At 40.9% G+C, this 15,509-nt stretch overlaps 1 protein-coding gene across 3 annotated transcripts in view; it reads right to left on the reverse strand.

The window, feature by feature from the left end:
• adam22 (ADAM metallopeptidase domain 22) overlaps positions 1-15,509 on the reverse strand; it is a 62,868-nt gene that overhangs the window by 41,206 nt on the left and 6,153 nt on the right. For all 3 annotated transcript variants that reach the window (XM_086038574.1, XM_086038572.1, XM_086038573.1), the window contains exon 4: positions 1,931-1,997. In XM_086038574.1, coding sequence (XP_085894700.1) covers positions 1,931-1,997 — 67 coding nt within the window. The remainder of the gene's footprint in view (positions 1-1,930; positions 1,998-15,509) is intronic.

Genomic DNA, 15,509 nt, shown 5'->3' on the forward strand with positions numbered 1-15,509 from the left:
AAGTGCTCGGCGCGGCCATTCGGCTCTTCCTGCTTGCTTCCTCGCCGCCTAACAGCCATTAGAAAGGCAGGAAGCCGGACTCCCCTCGGAAACTCAGCTTTTATCAGGATCAATTACCGCCATGATGCAGCGCATAGCGACGCACCGCACCGCACCGCAATACGCCCGCCTGGTTTACGGCGTTAAAAGCACGCTGGACATGCTAGGACATTAAAAAACCTGGTGTACAACACCACATTCACCAACAGTGGAATGTTGCTGGAATGTTTTTTTTACTGACCAACTGAATTTCCTTCCATTTGTAGACTATAGCTATACAAAGCAGTACATAGAAAAATGTTGTGTCGCGTAGTAGCTTCCTGTAGACATAGTGATAAAAAAAAAAAAAAAAAAACCACATAGCTGCAGGGTAAACACGGGACTAATTAAAAACAATTGATTATGGCCCTGTTCCATTTAGGTGGGGCAAAGGCTCATAATGTACATGCTGGCGCTATCCAAAGGTTGTGACACCGGACAGAATGGAGCCATACTGACTACTGGACTTGTCTTGTACTTATTTGGAGCCGTGTAAAATTAAGCCTTACAAAATACGACATGCATTTCATTACCGTCTTAGTTCTTATGATTTGGTAACGAAATGAGTGTATCAGGGCTACTTAAATCAGAGAACAAAAAGTTATTCAACAATGAGAAATAACTGTAACTGCCGCCGCAACTCACGGGAAGCTCGCCTCCATCGCCGCCCAAAGAGAGGCACTCATTCATTTTGTAGAGCAAGATTTGGAGTCAGCGGAAAGTGTTAAAGAGGAAATCAACCCAATATTTTTTTTTCAACACGGCATTCTGATTAATATTGCTTTTGTGGAATATGAGTTAAGCAGCAAAATCCACCCGTTTTTAGCCATCTCAGGGGACGGCCATTTTGGCACTTTCTGTCGACTGAAAATGACATCACAACTACTCAGGGCTCAGGTAACAACCAATCACGTCTCAGCTTCAGAAAACAGATCAGCCGTGATTTGTCGTTAGCTGAGCCTTGGGTAGTTGTGATGTCATTTTCAGTCGACAGAAAGTGACAAAATGACCGCTAAAAATGAGTGGATCAACTCTTATTTCCCCAACGCAATATTAATCAGAATGCCTTGTTTCAACTAGTGGGCCTGCATAGAACATATTCTTGAAAAAAATATATTTGGGTTGACTTCCAATTTAAATGACTGACATGGCTCCAACCCGGAAAGTCTTTTGGTCAAGTGTCGGGAAATGGTATCAGTGTCATAGCATCGCATTTGTAGGAATACGAGCACAGACGTACAGTATAGCAGTATAGGAGCAGCCGCACTTATATTAGTGTCATTTTATGTTTAAATTTGGGCTACTAGTGCATCACATGACCAGCAAGGGCTCTGATTTCAACCTTGGCAGGATCAAGTGTACGCAGTAATGTTACGATGACCTCTATAGTGAGTGAAGAAACTCCTAAAGTCTGTAATATTTCAAATAGAAAGGGGGGGATTCATTTATAAACAAACATCGTATAAAATGACATGAGGTTCATTTTTCCGGTATCAAATCTCATACTCATTTGCAGTTTAGCAGAGTGGCTTCTAACCCATCTTGAAAGTACGACTTCTGTGACGCAAGCCAACGCCTCAGTGGGTTTCCTCAAGCAGACGTTCAGAAGGATTATCACTTTTAATCTCACATACTCCAATTCCACCAGAATCCAACATGAGGAGAGACTGTTTGATTCTGATTATCATACTGTCAATAAACATGAAAGTTCCCAGAAAGGGAGAAGAACAAGCAGGATCACTGCATGAACATAACGAAAATGTGGTACAACGAGCCGTCGGGACGATGACACCAACGCAAATCTTGGAATAGTGTGGAAGAGGAAGAAAAAGAATGATTTGCAGAATCTTACAGCGGTGACGACCGTTTTCCCTTTCGCTGACAAATGCTTCTCCACGTACTCTGAAGACAGCAGATCACTGGAAGATAGAAGACAGAGGGGGGGAAGGGGGGGGGGAAACGTCAGCTAATGTCAGAAAATGTGTGATTTTCATTCAAGTGTCACTCCGTGGTGCGTGCGTTCTTATATTTTATGGAACGATCATATTTTGTCTGAGCGTTTCAAAGCATCGGCTCGGCTAATTATGACCGCCGAGGAGGGACGGGGCTATTTCCAGACGGCAAACACAATTAAACAAACGTGTTCTTTTCTGACCATGTGTGTGTCTGCAAGTGGGTGCGTGTTTAACAGTGCACCAAAGGACGAATAGAGGTTGCAGTAAAAAAAAAAAAAAAAAAAAAAATGGCAACACTGGCAGAAAAGGAAAAGGAAATAAATTGAGATGGTAAGAAGGGGGAAGGCTGTGCGTGTGAGTGTGTGAACCTGCGCCTGCATGTGTGTATGCTTTCTCAACAGCAAGTATCCCAGAGGAGATACGCACACACTGCTAACTTGACCTGAGTTAAGACGTATAGCGACAATGAACAATATGCTGCAGAGGAAAAGGAAAAGCCAAACAGCAAAAAAAAAAAAAAAAAAAAGACAAATATGATTCAAGTGTAAAAATCACAATTGGAGTGAAAGGGCCTTTGTAAACGAATGTGTTTTAAATGGACAGATTAATATGAGCCTCCACAATTTGAATATCAACCTAATTTGGGGAAAAATATGCCCCATAAGTCAAACAAAACTTTTACAAAAAATTCATGCCAGACTTCAGCTCAGTGAGCATCTAAAGGCTTTTTGTTTGATGGCAGAGGAAAAGCGCGATTATAACTATAGAATCCGAAATGAAACTACCGTAATAGTCGCTTTCTCACTGGCCGTCTCAGCCAGCATTTTTTTTCACTGCTGTGTGGAAGGTATTGATGTCGGATGAGTGGGTTGAAAATGAACCGCAAATTTGATGATTTCTGAAGTTTGTGACTCACTTGCCCAGTCCTCTTTGTGTTCATAGCGATTGTCTCTCTTGTGTTGCCACACATGTAATTATTTCAATGAAGCCACAATGGCTGTGTAAAAAGCACACCAATCATACCGTCCCATCGAAAAAAGGAAAGATGATCTCATTACTGGTCACAGCCAGTGAAACCTTGACTTTTGAAAACAATGTTAAACCGTCAAACCGTTGATTTGGCCCATGCCTACTCAGCTTCGGTAGTTGGGGTAGGGCTGGACTTAAATTAAAATCTCAGATTTTTGTTCCCCTCATTTCCAGCGTTAATCGATTTTTTTCCACTTCACTTATATAAAAGTCATCAACAATAAAAATTATCATCTTTTTCTTGACAATGTGAATATGCTGTAAGCGCTTCCTCTTGGGAAAAACATCGCTTTTGTCAAAAAAAAAAAAATCCAAAAATCTTCCAAAACAAAATCACACAAACAAAAAAGAAAGAACACGCAGACACAGAAACGCCAAAGAAGAAGCAAAACAAAGTTGTGGAGTTTCATTTCAACTGCTCACTGAGGAGTCATGATATTGGCTGACGTCGCACGTGAATTTAAGTTTGACTTCAGAGGCCTGTTTTTGCGGAGAACCGCGTTTGAACTCCAAACTGTACCAAATTCGGGGGCATTTGACAAAGACATCAAGATTTCCTCTGGTAACATCCGATCAAGTTGTTTTTGTCAAACGTTCATCAAAAACGAGTCCCACACAGCACAGAACGAGCTGTGCTCTCCAAAGGTATCAGAGCTAAGGTGTATCACTACTTTCCTGCCTCACAGCAGCGCACGAACTGGCGCAGGAAATAAGACTCCTCTGGAAGACTAATGGCCGCTTCGGTGTGCTCGAGTAATAAAAGCGCGGGGAGGCGGGAGATAAAATGGAAAGATGGAGGAATGGCCATCGTGGGGGGAATAAAGAGGCAACGAATGTTAACGAGAGGGAGGTGTCAGCGCAGACCTCGGGGCGCTGACCGATATCCCATCATGCACCGCTGCTCCAAGGTCCTTCCGGGAAAAACCTTCCGCCATCACGACGGTGTAATAAGAGCCACGCAGCTCACTTGGCAGCCTCCGATTGCGCAGCATCGCTCGTCTCGCACGGCCAACAAAGGCATTAAAGCCGCAATAGGATGACGGGACAAAAGTTACACGCGCGTACACTACTGTGATGAAGACATGCTCTGCGGGTCAAAGGCGCGCTGTTAGCCTTTGTTCTGCTGGGATGTGTGTTTAAGATTCACAGCTTGTGATCTTGATCCACGCTGAGCCAGCCCGGCGAGGGGGGCAGAGAGCGAGCGAGGGGGGCGTACTGAGGCGGCGTGGCTAAAAGGCAAAGTAGGATGGAGGGGGCCCGATAACACATTGCAGATTTCATTCTTGGAGGATTTAAATAATTGATTAGACAAAGACACAAAAACTCAACCCCTTGTTCAGACTTAGCGGAGTGACACCATCCCGCCCCAATACACACACGCCTCTCTTCATGTTAATATGCTGATTCACGATAAACGTTACAATACAATGCTGCAGTCTAAAAACAGTTGGGTTGAAAATAACACAATTTTGGGTCAAAAATGGACCGATCTACTACTTTGGTCAGTTTGACCTAACTTTCTGGGTTGTTTTTTTCTGAAAAAAAAAGGGTAGTTTTGTCCAAAACAATCTAAAAGATTGGGCTGTTTTGTATAAAACAATGCAAGAAGGTCGTTCAAATTGACCCGATTAGTGGATCGGTCCATTTTTGACCCCAAATTGTGTTATTTTTAACCCAACTGTTTCAAGTGTGCCAGGTACTTCTTATTCGGGCCTGAACAATTAATCGGTTGATGTAATCGGCAGATTTTTTTTGACACATTAAAAGAATGTTCAAACATTTCCACCCCCCCAAAACGTAAAAAAAATAAATCAATAAAAATCGGTAAAAAAAATCTGCTGATTTTTCTCTGTAGTAAAGTTTTGTAAAACTATCAAATCTTCTGCCTGTAATTAATTTCTTTATTGCTGTAAGCATTACTGGACCAAAAAGAAGTTATTTTATTCATTATATATATTTTAATTAATCAGATTAATCAGTTATTCTAATTTTATTCAGCTAAATATCGGACATGCCAGCGGCCTCAAAAAATAAAAATCATTCGAACCATATATCTTATGGCCCTTTTCTGCTCTATGGCAATTAGATTATTTGATCCTCTGATGAATTTGTCAAATTACTCTGAAAGAAATTAATAGTCTCCAATCTTTTTGGTTGTTTATTTATTGAACAGATAGAATAACAGTCAAAATTGCATAAAAATGAAATAGAGTGAATTAGGGGTTTTTAATTCTGGCTCCATCAGCTTTGCCGGTGCTCATGTGGCATGCAGCTATGCACAATTACCAGTTCCTATTATCGACTCTTCATGTGTATAAACTAAGCACACCTGTTCTAAGAATCGATTTTTTTTTTTTACATTCCAATCTCTATAGCACCATGGACAAGACTAAAGAGAGCTGTCAAAAGATGTCAGGGGCACAATTGCAGACCTGCACAAAACTGGAATTGGATTACAAATCATCAGGAAAAGGCTTGGTGAGAAGGTGACAGCTTTTGGTGCAGTTATTCCAAAGTGGAAAACACATAAAATACACACAAAAGTGCCTTCAGTCTGGATCTTCGTGTAAAATCTTAGGAGGAATAATATAGGGAGAAGTCTAATGATGATTTTCTATTGGTAAAACCATGTACGAGGTCGGCTGGGGTTGCGGTCGATAGCATACGAGCGACATAACCCACACATTCATCATCATCATTCATGTTTGAGGTTCCAGGGCTAATAATGACAAAAATAAAACACATGCACGTTATCTTTCCCTGCTGCAGCCTGCCAACAGTCATCCACTCATGAAAAGTAGTCGAGTGTCATTTCAGTCGGCTTCAGCCATGTCGCTTGGTGTGTGGCAGACTTCAGGAATGAAATAAAACGACTTCCTCAAAATAGATACCTCATTTTTTTCCCCATCAGGAAATAAGCGGGACTAGTAAGTGGTCATTATTATAGTCATTAATCCTATTAATCAGACGTGAACAGAGTTAACAGATGAACCCGTTGCAATTCTGTTGCTGACCAAAACAGCAGCACCAAAAAAGTCTCTCAGATGAATTAGTGTGGGATCTTGCATGATGATGAGGTGGCCTCCTGAACATACTGCTAAATTTTGTAATTTATTTAGTCTATTGGCTTTCATTAGATTTTACAGGTGTACCAGATATTTTGTTCAGTAGACTACCTTTTCATATACGATTACATTAGTCTCATTCATTGGGTTCACGACCTTCTTTTCAACAGTCTTTTTTCCTCCACTCTGCTGGAAGATGTTTTTCTCCACTCAGTCGCCGCGGCAACCTCTTGTGTGTTGGCGCGCTTGTCAATCAGAGGATTTCCGACCAGACGCTCCGCCGCTCGAGCTGACAAATCATTCATAAGCAGACACGCAAGAGCCGTTTACATCACACGTCCCTCTCTCGCTTTCTCGCCCCTCGAATGTCAGCCGGCCCACTCATGCTCCGAACGGGCAAAGGGGTGAAAGGGAAATGTTGCACTCGCAACACTTATTCGATTTTATTAAGAGGGGCGTCGGAAAGAAAATGAAGCGATAAAAAGCAGACTGGCGTCATCCTTCCTTAAAAGAATGCTGCCATCCAATTTTATAGATGCGTATGCCATCTTTTTGTAGGCATAATTACATTTGCTAAGTGCTTTACAGTGCACGTAATTAAGAAAATGAGAAGAATTGAACATCAAAATTACACAAAATGAGACATTTCATTGATGTCAGTGTTGAGAGCACAAAGTGCATAAAATCCATCACGAAATATCACACACTGCAGGTTTTGTCCCTTTTTATCCTTGGTGTACAAAAACTGAAGCTGCAACAAAATTTCGACAACAAATTCACTTGGACTGTTTTGGCTACCGTATTGTTGTGTAATAAGCACTGGAAAACCCGGCAATAAAAAGTAATAATGACATAAGACACAAAGGGCAAAAAAGTAAAAATGACAATAATAAGAGCAAGAATAGTATAGAAGTAGCTAGGCTAACCTTTAGCTTATCCAGTAACGACAATATGATTGCAAAATCTTGTAATTTTTCTTGCGGTGAATGATTTGTGAGACACGTTATACAAACACTCAAAACAACCAGCTGCTCCTGTACATGTCCTGCAACAACGCAAGCAAGCTTTGGGTCTCATCCCATTTCACATCCCAATTGTGGAGTCCGTGGCTTGGCACATCAGTGTTGACCACACTTCACAATTTGCCAAAATTGAACGCCTTTAACGCCTTTGCAATTGTCGGCTGCAACCATTTTCCCAGCAGATCCTGATGGGAAAATCACACTTAACACACAACAGGAAAATCTTTTCAAGGCATCGCAACAATCAGGCCTTTGCTGACTTTGATTTGAAGCGGGGGGGAGGGAGGATGCTCAAATTTGGCCTGATTATTGTTCTGTGCATACCCCGCTTAAAATTCCTCTCGCATACTGTGTCGCCAGTCACCGCATGGATGAAAAAGCCCCCAAAAAAGGCAAGTTTGCCAGCACTAATGTTGATGTGAGTGTGTGGAGCGATTGGCACAAGAGTGGAGCTAGCAGCCTTTCATTGCTTCCACAAAGGCTGAAGTCTAATCATTCCAAAAACACACACATCCGCACACTGCAATTCTCTTCCGTGTATGGACTCACCACTCAAGCCGATGTTAGAAGGACAGCGGGAGGTGCACAAAAGCAGTGAACGTGCTGTGTCAGGCGGCCACAATGAGGAGTGGAGTGCTGACGGAGGACAGAGTGCAGGGTGGTGTTACGTTGGAAAGGTGGATGAGGAGAACAGAGGAAAGAGGAGGAAGGGGGAGGAGGTTTTCTCTTTGGGGATTGCTGCAGCTGCTCGCACCTAGACACCCCCACTTAACCTCACACCGAGGCACCATTAAAGGTCTCCAGGCTATAATTCATTTATTCACCAATCGCTTATCAGTAATGCCTCACTTGGACACTGCTTCTTTACACACAGGAAAATAGGATGATGCTAACAAATGTTGAGATGAGGAGCTCTCTTGGCCTTCATTATGTACCAAGTACCAACCACCAGGCCATGGACCCGTACCAGTCCATGTGAAGGAAGTTCAAACAAATATATACACATACATACACATATATATTTACATACACATATGTATATATATATATATATATATATATATATATATATATATATATATATATATGTATATATATATATATATATATATTTACATACACATATATATATATATATATATATTTACATACACATATATATATATATATATATATTTACATACATATATATATATATATATATATATATATATATTTACATACATATATATATATATATATATATATATATATACATACATACACACACACACACACCCACACACACACCCCCACACACACGCACACACACACACATATATATATACACATCCATGCATATACATAAAAATGTACTCCTCAAAACAAACGACCCCTCTCCAAAAACTAATTAAAACTAACTGAAATGAAAAAAAAAAACCGACAAAATGAAATAAAAACTAACTACCACGATAAATCCCAAAACTATTATAATGCTTGTCTGAAAGAAGTTTTTGAAAATCAGGTGCATTCACCTGCGCTTCTGTGCATGTCAAACAGCTCGTCTTGGTCATCTGTCAAAAAGTAAGCCCACAAGCTAGCAAAAATGAGTAAAAACTTCTTCAAAAAAGAGAAAATGCCAAATGGTGAGAAAGAAGAACAGCTTACAACAGCCAAGAAAATGAAAGCGGCATTTAAGAGCCATTATCAGCAGTCCCACTTCAAAATACAACTTTATCACAAAGATGATGCTTAGTCAGCATGTTCGCTCTGTGTAATATGTGGCGACAAGCTTCTTAATGAGGCAATGAAGCCTTCAAAATCTTGCTTCCAGTACCAACATCCCATCATTGTGAAGTGGGATTTTCTTCGGTGACGGCGACCAAATTAAAATTATGGGCCAGACTGGACACCTCGGATGTCATTGTCTCTCATTACCCCAAGATGAGTCCAACTAGTCGAATAGAAACAAGCGCAGGCTTCCCACCAATTACAACATTCAGCGTAATGGTGACATGCATTTCGAATCATTTGTTTTTATTTCCACGCTGGTCTGTTCGAATATTGCTCTGTGAGGAACGGGACTGTGCTGCAAAAAGAGTAGGAGACCACTGCTGTAGCACGCAGCATACAGAAAGAAGCGCATGGAGCTGACTGTTGCATTATGCAGTTCGTCACAAGAACATGCACATGGCGTGTACAGGTGCTGACATCTCTTTGTTGTTACTTATCATGCTAACTGAGCAAGACAGATCGACAGAGGCTGGAGAAACAAAGAGATGGCTAAAGAAGTGAATAGGTTGAGGGTCAAGGGAGGCATGGAGCCCAGCCACTCTGACTACACCCCTGGACCGATTACCTGTCAATCACATGGCCGCAGTGAATGAGGTCATTAAAGGGAATCGACCCCTTGGCAGCGCCAAGCTAGCTAGCTATGTGAACCACTGCACTGCCAATAACCGCTTTGCCTTTTCCTGTGGGCTACTAGCTAGCTTCAGGCTAAGGTTAGCATTGTTTTGCTAAAGTTAATTCATTCGCTTTTGTGCGTGTTACTGCTGTGTGAAGAACACAACAAGTGTAATGCGTTGTCAAATTGGCCCATGTTTGCGTGACTGTCGGAAACACGGAGGGAAATGTAACATTTTTTTGGACTTGTCGGTGTTCCTCATGTGTCCTTATGAACAACACACTTGGCTTCTGCAATTTCAGCAGCATGCTCACAATTATTCGGGCAAAACAAGCAAACTCAAAGATAGGACTACATTATAATTTTGGCAATTTCTCAGAGAGAAAGTTCAGAAATGTTAAGTACAGTGGGGATGCAAGTTGTGGCTAATAAGCTATCAAAACGTTTTGATAGTTAAGGCCATTCTATTTTTTTTTTTGTATTTTGTCAAAATTATGTTGTTCACATTCGTTCCATACTCTTGATTAACAGATTTATAAAATACATATATTACATTACATATTCCTTGATTGTAGATGGTATTACACTGAATATATGTCAGCAATGTAGGATTCAGGAGTCAGAAATGCTGACTCGTACCAAATGCTATCTTAGCCTTGAGGCCAATGTTAGGCAGAGTCACTGCTGTTTTAAATGAAGTACTGTAAGCCAAGCTGTCAAATTTGTTATTAGGTGAAACGGTCTCTGTATTATTTTCTGCTGTCTTTGCACACAGTTAGGTGGTGAGAGATATTTGCATTGTGCCGGGATCGTAGTTGTTTAGGCCGGCCACTGTGCCATGTGGTGTCATGTCTTTGCCAGTGCTTTTAAAATTACTCTATAGTCTGACAACTTTTCAGCCCTCATTTTAGCACATGCAATCAATTTTATAACATCTTATATTAAGTGGTTAGTGTCATACAGGATAAAAAAAAATAAAAAATACAGATCCTGTGATCGAAAAATATGTATTAGAAGGAGTTTGAGTTATTCACTTTTTTATGCGGAATACAATAGTGATTTGCAGATGTGAGTGTCTGTGTCTGTGTGTGTGTGCGCGTGTGTGTAGACGTGTATTCAATGATCGGATGACGCGCATCGTCTACTGCAATGAGGGGAAAAGGTAGCAGATTGGCGTGGTAAGGATGCGGGCAGTTCTATTCGTTACAAGGCAATCCTTTCAAGTAGCTACCTCCCCCAAGCATATAAATATCCAAACACAGTGTCCACTCGATTTTCCCCATCTGCTGCTTCTCCACCCACACAGCAACAGGACGAGAGGGTTCTTAAAAGACAACCACACATCTTACACTTCTCATTTTTTCAGTCCTCCTATACTCTGTCACTCTTAACTCCCCATCCCCCCTCCCTCAAACACTTGCGTGTTTCTCATTGCGTCCTCACTAAATCAGATCATGCCTCTTTCCAATAAATTACAAGGCAAGGATGGAGATACAAATGGAGGGAAGAGAAGCGTTGGCTTGTATCAGTGTCACAAAGCAGGTAGAGTGCGTGATACATGACGTGGGAACGGTCCATAAGAGCGACTTAAATCACGCGCGCGTGGACAAGTAAGGTCGCACGCTCGTGTAGGTTAAGTGCGCGATGGTCGGCCCCGCATTAGTAGCTTTCACGGTCCAAGGTAGCAACATGAAGCATTCGCACATGCACTGATTCATATTATCCTAGAAGAGCGTTTCTCGCCATGGTTACTGTAGTAAAGTATCTAATTGTACAGGCATCCAATTCTTGCTCAAATATTTTCAAATTTCAACGAGATGTGTAAAAACTAAGTTTAATGTTAAACATGTAATGTGAGTTAATATTATATGATACGATACTACATTACATTACATTAATTACATTATATTAATATTAAAAAAATAATATTAATTATTCATAAAAATTATACCACATGCTAAATTGGATGGAATACAGCCAAAAACACAAAATACATTTTTGTCTCCGAATCTGTCCCATCCCAGCTGTGAATATTCCGCCATAGTTTCAGCAAAGCTCCTTAAGCCTAATTTAACGTGTAACAGTGTGAGGCCATGAGGGTGTACCCACTGTGAGCGTGCCTACATCCCCATCTTTATCTAAATGGTTGTTTTTTCCTTGGGTGTGGTGGGTTTTTTTTGTTTTTAATTAGAGGCAAAAATTCAGCTTTACATGATCAGGATTCAACCAATTCAGGGTGTCCCCCGCCTACTGCCCAAAGACAGCTGGCATAGGCTCCAGCACGCCCCGCGACCCTTGTGAGGAGCTGCGGTACAAATAATGGATGGATGGATGGATGATCAGGATTATGGAGCGGATCATCGATCAGCGAGTTTTAATAAAATGATAACCAATCACCGATCCAATCAGAAGTTGGACCAATCTATCCAATCTGTTTAAACAACGTGTTTATTTATTGTATAGTTGAACCCTGCTATTTGTTGGGAATTGGGACCGGCCCCACAAATTTGCATATACAGGTAAGTGAGCCCCATTAAAACGCATTGGGAAAAAAATAACATTTAAACCCTCTCCTCAAAACGGTGATAAACAATAACACAGAAATTGGACAGGGGCTAAAAAAAAATAATAATAATATTTGTTGTTGTTTTTTGATAAGACTGCATCTCCTAAGAAATGTTGGATTATTCACGATGGCAGCACAGAATGTCCCTGGAGTGAATGACATAGTGTTTGCTGTAATGTCTTATTTTGTGGATCCGATCAATGATGTCATTAATCGATTGGAAAATTATGACTTTACAACCGATCACCGATTTTGCATAAAATGCAAAATATCTACCAATCCGATCTGTGTAGTCTATTAAAAATATGAGACCAGAGAGGGATGATTTTTTCCCCCATAGATCAGTTTACTAATGTACTAGTCAGTCATTTAGTTGTAACAAAAATGACCTTTTTTTTTTTTTTTTTTAAATTGCAAACTCCCTTTTAATTCACTTTACATTATTTCCTGTGCGAAATTAGTTTTGAAATGAGAACAATGCAACCAGTTCCACAAAATGGACTGTAGTGACCTTAGAAGGAAAATGGTGCAATTTATTGTGCTTAGAGAAAGGATGTAAAAAATCTCAGTCAATTTAACTCAGCAAGAAGAGTGCGTGGAATTAAATCAAAGAAAACGAGATTAATCATTTTTCGACTCCTTTCTTGTAACTCTCCATTTTCCTCCTCTGATCCTCTTTTAATCCTCACTACTTTTTCGTCTGTCTCATTATTTTCATCTCCCCTTGTGTTTTTTTTAATTAGGACAACACTTAATGTGCCACTTCTGCAAACTAGGCTCAACAAGATGGCACAACATTGCAGGTTTGCATGTTATTAATGAGTGAAATATTATTCATCCGCACTCTTATTTAGCCACAGACACACCCACGTAAATGCACACATTCAGACATAGCAAACCGTGGACTGTTTACTTGTTTTTTTGACAAACACGTGCGATTGGAGGCACCCCATAGTGTGCATGAGTGTGCTATCCAGTCCATCCCCCACCACGTAGACACATGCTGAGTGATCGCGCACACACGCACGTGCACACACGCCCTCCACACAGATGAATAATGCATGTAGCATTGCCGGTAACCGTGCATTAGCATAAAGAGCATGACTGCGTGCAGGAAAGCTGACGCGACGCTAGTACGGATAACAGCACACTGAGCGCCTGTCAGTGTCAACAGCGCACACAGGAGGGACGCAAGCCTTCTTGTTCCTGTTTTGTAACACTCGAGAGATGATGTAACAGCGATAAGACAATAAAATCTGCTCCTACTTCAAATGGGACACAGGCATGGAGAACATTTTTCCTGTCAGGGGCCATTTTACTTTTTAAAAGTCATCTGAGGGCCTTATACTAAACGTATGGGAAAATATGACGCGACGATGGAAGAAAAGTTAATGATCATATCCTATGAGCATTTGTGGGTTTAATGTTCTTTAACAGTAGCTCTGAGGTTCATTTCCATCCCTGCTTATGCGCAATCGGCCGAGTCATTAAAAGCCCAAATAGTTTGCAACCTTTCACAACCAAATCACGATGGTTGCATTGTGGTTATCTTCCATCAGTTTGTCTTTTTATGATAAGGTTTTCTGTCATTATTAGCACAACTGTTTTCAATGTACTTGTCTACACCAGAGACAGTAACATCAGCCTCAGTGTTTTTTCCCCCATTTAAAATCCCAAAATACATGGACATGTGCACACTCCTCTTTAATCTTATCTATTATTTACCAGGAGCGAGTGAGGTGGGGTGCGGGGTATAGAGCTGAATGGAGGGAGGAGACGTGTGTGTTTGGTTGAGGCTGATTAACACAAAAAAAAAAAAGGGGCAACCCCCAATCATGTGTGCCGCTCTTTCGCTTGCTCTTGTCCAATGAATGTAAATGTCGAAGCCGGTCACAGACATGAGAGAGTAGGAGCCAGACAAAGACAACGACGGAGAGAGTGGCACAGACCCCTCCTCCAGATACACTGACACACTTCACATGTGGCCTTGTGTTCATACAGTGACATAAATAAACACTACAGGGCACATTTTCAGCAAGAATGAAGGAGAGATTGTGTTACTAACGGGGGAAAAAATAACATGATGGCCCATTCAGCTCTGCTGCCGACCACTCTAGTAAACAAAAATCAAGTTTTCTGTTTAAAAAAAAAAAAAAAAAAAAAAAAAAGAGAGTATAGTATCATGGCTGTGAATCATGCAGGGAATCAGTTCATGAAGGAGTGTGTGAGTGGATGACATTCAGGCACCGAAAGTGGGAAAGTGTCCCTCATGAGGGATGAAAATGTGGGACTCAAAGTGGGACACGCACGGATGGTGTCAATCACAATCACAACCTCAGCACCAAAACAGCACTGCTGCACTACTTCAAACTGTGCCATAGACTCAATAATACTTTTTCACTTTTAGCACGTATTACCACACTCTAAAAGCAGTTGGGTTAAAAATAACACAATTTTGGGTCGAAAATGGACCGATGCACAACTTGGGTCAGTTTGACCCAACTTTCTTCTTCTTTCTAAAAATTGGTAGTTTTGTACAAAACAACCCCCCAAAAATTGGCTGTTTTGTACAAAACAATGCAAGAAAATGGGTCAAATTGACCCAATTTGTGTATCGGTCGATTTTTTACCCAAACTTTTGTCATTTTTAACCCAACTGTTTTTAGAGTGCATAACTCCTAAGGTCAATTAATCCAAGCAATGTATTTTGCTGTCAAAATCTTCTTCACATTAACAATTACCCAACAGTTACCTCCTTCTGCCTATTGACAAAGGTCCTTGAAGTCACTTATATGTGAGCAATCATATTCAGAACATTTCTGCATGTCTGTTCATATATTACACCAGACGTCTCAAACACAAGGCCCGGGGGCCATTTGCAGCCTCTTACTTGACATCAAAATTTAAAGCGCAAGTCAACCCAAACATATTTTTTTCAAGAATATGTCCCCAACAGGCCCACTAGTTGAAACGGCATTCTGATTAATTTTGAGTTTGTGGAATATAAATTAAGCAGCAAAATGCACTCGTTTTTAGGCATCTCTGGGGGCGGCCATTTTGTCTTCTGTCGACTGAAAATGACATCACAACTTCTCACAACGACCAATCACGACTCAGATTCAGAAAAAAGGTCAGCCGTGATTGCTGGTTGTGAGCAGTTGTCATGTCGTTTTCAGTCGACAGAAGACAAAATGGCCGCCCCCAGAGATGGCTACAAACGAGTGGATTAACACTTATTCCACAAACGCAATATTTATCAGAATGCCCTGTTTCAACTAGTGGGCTTGCATAGAACATATTCTTGAAAAAATATGTTTGGGTTTACTTCTGCTTTAAGAATAAGAAGCCAACACCTACTAATGGTACAAGCAAGAGTTCAGATCTTTGTTAAAACTTGGGCTCCAGGGT

Source organism: Filicampus tigris, chromosome 8 (assembly GCF_054856515.1).
Source record: "Filicampus tigris isolate MCC_2025a chromosome 8, RoL_Ftig_1.0, whole genome shotgun sequence".
NCBI classification, from domain to species: Eukaryota; Metazoa; Chordata; class Actinopteri; order Syngnathiformes; family Syngnathidae; genus Filicampus; species Filicampus tigris.